This window comes from Ictalurus furcatus, chromosome 21, assembly GCF_023375685.1.
Source record: "Ictalurus furcatus strain D&B chromosome 21, Billie_1.0, whole genome shotgun sequence".
NCBI lineage: Eukaryota > Metazoa > Chordata > Actinopteri > Siluriformes > Ictaluridae > Ictalurus > Ictalurus furcatus.
This window is the reverse complement of record NC_071275.1, coordinates 19,200,317-19,207,487: the sequence shown is the minus strand read 5'-3', so window position 1 is coordinate 19,207,487 and position 7,171 is coordinate 19,200,317. Positions and strand designations below refer to the sequence as shown.

Below are 7,171 nucleotides of genomic sequence, written 5' to 3'. Positions count from 1 at the left end.
AACCCCAGCTCGCCCAAGGCGGAGAAAAGTTAAAAGTGAGCATAGCGCGACAGAAAGTAGGTTAGCCACGCCCCCTGGTGATGTATCTGAGGGCGCTGATTGGTTGCTACGGCATCAGGCACTAATTCTGTGTGATCGAAGGGTCATAATACAACGGACATGAAAAAAGGTTCAAATAATATGATATACTTACGTTTTAAAACAGTGTAATAGTAGGATTTTCTCTTCTAAGTCTCCATTAGCATCGTCATTTCCTCAGCGACGTATTTAAAGCAGAAAAACCACAAGACGATCATGATTCAAAAATATTTCATAAAATATAATATTCAACTATGTTTTGCTTATCACCGCACACCACAGGTTATGTGGTTTAAAAAAGTTTTTGGTTACCATGTCTTGCTAAAATAATCATATCGTTATTGCAGATCACGCGCGATTGGTCCACAAGCGTTGCCACTTGTTTTATGTCAGCACATTGAATAAACTTCTATACATTAGTGATAAAAAAAAACAAAAAAAACAAACCCCAGTCATCCAAAAGACATGCCAGCTATACGTCGTACAATCTTTAATAACTTCTTGGTGGTGAGCCGGAAACAGAGGTCGAGAACACATAATATGACATGTTTACCATCCGATTTAGTGCCACTGCGACCAAAGATGGCCGATGACAAAGTTCTGGGAGCGCAAGAAACATTTAGTGAAATTCCTAGAAAGAACAGTCCATACAGGATTTCAGAGGGGGTTTTTTTTGTGAAAAAAATTAGCGATATAATTTGCGGAGTCTTTTGCACTGTTTTTTTTTCGGAAAACGATTCGAATTTGAGAAATCGCGATCGCACAAAATTTTTTGCACGTCCTCTCGCAGTGATGTTTGTTACTAAATGAGACCTTTCAGCCGTACTCATACGCCACACACGTGAATCGCAGAGGGCTTTGGCTGAATGCGCGTTGTGATGATTTCATACGACGCGTCTTGGCCCAAATCTGCAGAAAATCTGTGGTCACTTTGAAGAAGAAGAAAGAAAGAAAGAAAAAAATCGCAAACTCCTGCGGATATTGCTTTTCCGTTTGATTTCTGTGATCACAAAATCTGGAAATCCTGAGGGACTGATGAGGATGACATGAAACTACACACAGGGTAGTGTCAATCATAAAACACAAACGTTTTCTGTACGAGTCCAGATCACGCTGATTGATGACAATCTGAACGTAGTACGTTTTCTTTTAATCGCAGGTCTATTGTTAGATATACCGTTCAGTGTATAATCTGGCATGCAGAAAACACGTCTGTTATGGAATTCGGTGAAGAGTGTATTGGGATCTTGTACAGTGATAAAATCGGCTTTAAACCTCATGTCAGTTCTACTCTAACGCACTACGAACTAGATCAACCAAGTCACTTTGTGCTGCATCAGGACGTGTTCATTGGCTGCTACGCCACCGGACTCCTCTTCTTCCTGTTAATGACTGGGATAGACTTAGATAAAATACAACATTTTGTACAACATTCACACAACACTCAATTCTTCCTGACTACAATTTTTTTATTAGCGCATTGATTTGTAACAAAAAAACATACCCCCCCCCGCCCCCTTCTTTTTTTTCACTCCATTGCAAGAACTGATGTTCTGTGGCATGAACAGAACAGTAGAAATAATTGTGTATCCTGAATTGACAGAGGAAAAGAAAAAAGAAAAAACAGTATAAAGAGTGGATTCCGGTCTGAAAAAAAATCAGCCAGGCTGCTGTTAGGTTCGCTGTTATCCGTCTGCACAGAGAACATCAGAGAACATCAGTCAGGCCAGCGCAGAACTGCTCTAGATGTCCTTGATGACCTCCTCGAGTTCCTCTTTTGTGTACATGTGGAACGTCTTGTTGGGCTCTATTGTAGCCAGCTACGGAGTAAAGACAAGTGGGGGGATTACTCAACAATCGTCTGGGCGAGGGTTTTCCTAGACATGAATTCAGCCTGGGCTAAACTGCACCGTTATGGACATTATTTATTTAACTCATTTTATTTTAAGCAGAACCCTGACCTCTGACCTACTGCCGCTGCAAATTCATGCTTAGGTTGTGAGTTCTAATCCCAGGACTGGCAGAGAATGACTGCAGGAGTGGCTAGTGCACATGGAAGACAGGTAACACTACCTCTTTATAAAAACGTGACGTAGGGATTAAAACACTTGGAAAAGTGTGGGTGGTGTGACGAAGCGACATTACTGTTGATACTGCTGAAGTGTTTTTCTCCTCTTACACCACAGCAATAAATCAAGAATGACAATTTGAAATACATTAAAAAAAGGCAGGCCAAAATTTTTTTTTATCAGTTTATAGTTACAGTTCATGAAAATCCATCCATGCAACGACTCGGTTCCTGTCCTCGCTTAAGTTATAGCAGCTATAAAAAGACATTCCTCTCGCCAGCCTCTCTCTTTTTTTCTTCTCTTCCTCGCTCTTGAAGTTATAAGCTAAAAACCAGGCAAGTGTAAACTCCTGAACTTAGGGGCCGTTACAAATTTGCTGACACTCACAGAAAACTACGTCGTGCGCCGAAGCGGATCAAACGAGCTGCTACTAGAGAAACGGTAACGCATCAGATTCGCGGTATAAAAGATCATCAAGTGAAGTGTAAACGTTCCTTCACGCTCTAAATGGGTGTCGTCTCGTGTTTTTGTTTTTGTTTTTTACCTCAATGTTGATAGCGTTCAGCTTCTCCTCCATAACCTGCTTCAGTATGGTGAGGGAAGACTTAATGGCTTCTTTTAACGTCATGGACTGGAACAAAAATAAATCAATCAATAAATCAACAACAGAAAACATTCATTTCAAAAGTTAACTTTGAGTCATGTATGCCTGACTTGCAGCTGATTATATAATATTTACTCTCTCTTTTTTGTTCTCTCTCTTTTTAGTCAGTGCTCTATCTAACACAAACCAGATATCCAGGCAGAACAAATCGAGCAGCTGTGAACAGATCCTGTTAGGAATCTTTATTTATTTATTTATTTATCTGAAAGTAAACGGTAAACATGAACTCGCTGTGAATGTTTATCAAACTGCAGGGTCACGTGAGCGGTCCATCTGGTGATCACAGGGAGAAGTTATGAAGAACCGGAAAGTGGGCGGGGCAGGATGGGAGCGAGTTAAAAATAATAATTTGGTGCTAAGCCCAACGTCCATAGTGACAGGGGTAAATTCCAGTCCTAAAAATAACCTGCTGTTGGATTTAGAAACAAAACTTGCGAGACGGCAGCATACTACACAAGGATCTGGACAAAGATGAGAAGAGGAAAAAAAAAAAAAAAGGAAATAAAAAAAACCCCACACACTAATTTTAATTGCCAGGTGTTTAATATTTAAGTTGGATGAGTACAAATATTTACAGAGTACACTCTAAGAGGGGAAACCTTGAAAAGGTCCTATGTAGAACACTTTTTTCTAAGGTCCCATGTAGAACACTGTTTTTTCAACAAAAAAAAAAAAGAAAAAAAGAAAGAAATCTGCATTTTCTGTGTCCCTTTACGGGAAAAAGCGACCGCTTTGTGTCATGAGCTTCATTCGAATTGTGTAGAGTAACACAGGGTATTTGCCGTGTACCTACCTTGTGGTAGACCTCCTGCAAAGAGCTCTGGGCACCCTCGGATGCTGACCCGATTGCCCTGGCATCGCACTGCACGAACGTCCCTGACGGGTCCATGTGGTACCTGCGAAACAAAACAAAACAAAACAAAAACAAAAAATGTTGAGGACAAACGTCAGGTTTTATTCTGCTGACAGCCTTCGAGAAAAAAAGTAACGCATGTTGTAAATTTGTGTGAAGTGCTCTTGAGGATGCTTACAGCTGGGGTCCTTTTTCATCCACACCTCCAAAGAGCAAGGCGACTCCAAAAGGACGGCTCTGAGGACGGGGAATAAATAAAACAGATTTAAATTAAACGATGACGTTTTCGCCCGTCAAACTGAAAAATACGAAGCTTAAACAGAGATGCGCTCAGGGACGGGTTTTTTTTTTGATAAAATATATTAAAATACATAAAGTACATTTTTGTAGATTATAATTAATTAAATAAGTTTTTTACTTCGCATTTGCTGGCACTTTATATGCCTAAACTATACAAATTTGCAGATTAGACCAGATCTGATCTGATACTCGATGCTGGCGCTCGTTTTTTGTATATATGTGTACGCCGCTATTAACGTAGTGATGCACATCACCTGAAGGCTTTATCTATATCTGGTCGTTTTCCACACGTCGTTGCATAGTACGACTCACAGATCTACACTCCGTGTCTCGGATTTACTTTACCATGGCGCCGGGGTCTGCATCCTCCTCTCCGAACTGCAGAGCCAGGTTCGACACAGCCTGTGTCACGCTCTCTACCGTCATCGTCTCGTTGTAGGTGAACCAGTGATTCTGCGGTCGGCGCGAAGAAACAGAAAAGCATGCGTAAAATAAAAAAACATTCGCATTTAGAACAAACAATTCTAATAAAGATTTACAGTGTGGTCCTGCAGATTTGTAATCGGTTTGAGTCAGCGATAAGGCGCGACAGAGGCGTGCACTGACCTGTGTTTCCACTCTCGCTTTGTCGATAAGTGTTTTAGCATCAGCGATCAAGCCACTCATAGCGCAGCCTGTGGATAAACAAAAACAGATCTGCACGGTCATATTCAAGCTCACCGATTTCGCTCTTCCAGCTCACTCATGAGAGATATTCTGTTCTTGCGATTTAATTATTTTTTTTATACAGAGCAGCGTTTGTGTTATACAGGACAGAAACAGCAAACAAAACAACAAATTGTTTGCAGGTTTGGAAGGTGCGGCGAGGCCATGTTACCGATGTGAGTGTCGATCTCTACGATCTTCTCGATGCTGTTGGGCTCCATCAGGGGCGAGGTGATTCTCTTCTCCACAGCGAGACACACTCCTTCCGACGTCTGAATGCCGATGGCTGTCGAGCCCAGCTACAAAACGTGTTCACAAGCATCAAAGGAGCGTCCGAGCAAGAAGAAATAACAGATGGAAGGTTGTTTGTTTTTTTAATGTAATATTCTATTTAAACTGTCACACCAATTAAGAATAATCACAACAGAAGACAATAGATGGAGGAAGTTACATGGACTCGGATTAATAAAATGCACAGATGTCTATGATTTGCATTAGAAACTCTTTTTTTTTTTTTTTTGTTAAACCTAACAGTTATTTAAATTTTTTTCTCCAAACTTTTGCACTCTGCTACCCGTTACATGCTTGAGCAGATGAAATACCTTGATAGCTTCGATGGCATACTCCACTTGAAAAAGTCTTCCTTCTGGAGAGAAAGTGTTCACACCTCTGCGGAGAGAAAAGTCTCATTAAGACACAGATTTAACTCGAATAGCGCATTTTTGTTTTCTAAGGGGCGGACGAAATGACCGTAAAAATAAAAACCGTAACTAAAAACCCGGCAGTAATCCCAGTGTTTAGTTTCACAAACGATCCTGATCCTGTACAGTACAGATTACTCGCCGGAGAGTGACGACACTGTCAAAAATAAATAAAATCATGAAACGGTAATAAATTAAACATTCAAGTCTATATTTGGTTTGACGACCCTTTACAAAATGAGCAGTCTCAGGTACACTTTGTGCAGTTTGATAAGGAAATGAGCTGTAGGTTTTATTGAGCGTCTTGCAGAACCAGACACGGCTCTTCTGTAGACTTTGACTGTCGCACTTGCTTCTTATTTTTGCAGCAAAACCCAGCGGCCTTCATTATGTTTTATCGTTTTGTCTGAAAAGTGTCTCTTAACACGATGCTTTCTTTACTGACGTACAATAACTTTTCCTGTAACATTTCATTTTACGCTAACTAACGTGTGGAGACATTTTTGTACTGACTCGATCACGCTGAAGTCATAAAATAAAAATCTATAACAACAGCTTGCCTATTGACTTTCGTACAGTACTGCGTGTCGAATCTGATCCTATACCGACTGAGAAATTCAGCACCTTTATTAACACTAATAACTCAAAGTCTTGACAATAAGTCTTTTAAAAAAAAATCATATTTCAGTCGAATAATAGCAAAATTAAAGCAAAGCATATTTCCTTTATGAATTTGAGTCCAGTTTACATAGAAATATGATAGGAGTATGGTTGTATTTTGGGGCTCTGTAAGGCAGTAAACAGAATAATAACACACTGGATATTCTTCAAAATGATGTATAATATAATTGTATACTGATGTATAATCACAGCATCACTTAATCATGTCCTCGGTAGACTGTACTGCATCTAATGACTCAACGAGACTGAACTGAAAGTGAAAGTTGCTTCAGCACCGTTTAATCAAGGACATTCGCTTACCTGTCATATTCTGATCTTGTCAAGAACATCCTGAATTGTCTGGAAAAAGGAAAGAAAAATAATAATAGCAGGCAAATGTAAGAAAATATCCTGAACTACTCCGGACAGGTTCAGTATTTATGAATCAAGTTGCTAGCCTGTATGTGGGAAGGCCTCAAACATATCCCGAAGCCGATTGGTTGATCCTCCAACCCAAGGCGGGAATAAGAGATATCCTTCAACGCTATTGGCTGAACGGTTCGTCAATCCTACACCAGGTTGCCATTCACACTCGCGCTAACTAAAATCATAACCGCTCCATTCATACCTTATTGCTATCCAAGTTCTGCACGTGGCAGCTCTTTTATTTTAATAAATAGTAGAAACATTACAGCGACGGTGTCCAACACTTTATTTCGCCAGAAGCGACCTGAGAGTTATTAGCTAAAAGCGTGGACACACTGTTAGCCAGCTAGCTAACCGAACAACTAATTTCCTACCCGTATTTAGACAAATCCGTCCTCCCGCGATATAGACATGTCTGCCGGAATACGAATGGGAAACAAATAACGCGAAGTCCCAACTCAAGTTAGCCACGGCGCTCGCCGGTAGTCTTATTGAGTCAAACTCTTATCTTATCACTCTTAGAAATCTTTTTTTTAATGTTCGGATGACTTTAACGTCGCACCTCATATCACGAACGAAGACGTGTCTGTTACTTTCCACACGTTTTAATTATTAATTGTTGAAAGAACAGCTTACCTCCTCTTGCAGCAGAGTGAGTTTGCTTGTTTCAGCAGTGCAGGAAGTGCGTATGTTTACTGGTCCGGAAGAAACCGTG

At 40.4% G+C, this 7,171-nt stretch overlaps 1 protein-coding gene across 1 annotated transcript; it reads right to left on the bottom strand.

The window, feature by feature from the left end:
* Positions 1-1,533: 1,533 nt before the first annotated feature.
* psma5 (proteasome 20S subunit alpha 5) lies at positions 1,534-7,171 on the bottom strand. Its single transcript, XM_053652469.1, has 10 exons — positions 7,093-7,171; positions 6,352-6,390; positions 5,272-5,338; positions 4,842-4,968; positions 4,571-4,638; positions 4,310-4,417; positions 3,843-3,901; positions 3,605-3,707; positions 2,692-2,778; positions 1,534-1,898 (listed from the first exon to the last, which is right to left on the bottom strand). Exons 2-10 carry the CDS (start codon positions 6,378-6,380, stop codon positions 1,821-1,823), a joined length of 726 nt encoding a protein of 241 aa, XP_053508444.1. The 5' UTR covers positions 6,381-6,390; positions 7,093-7,171; the 3' UTR covers positions 1,534-1,820.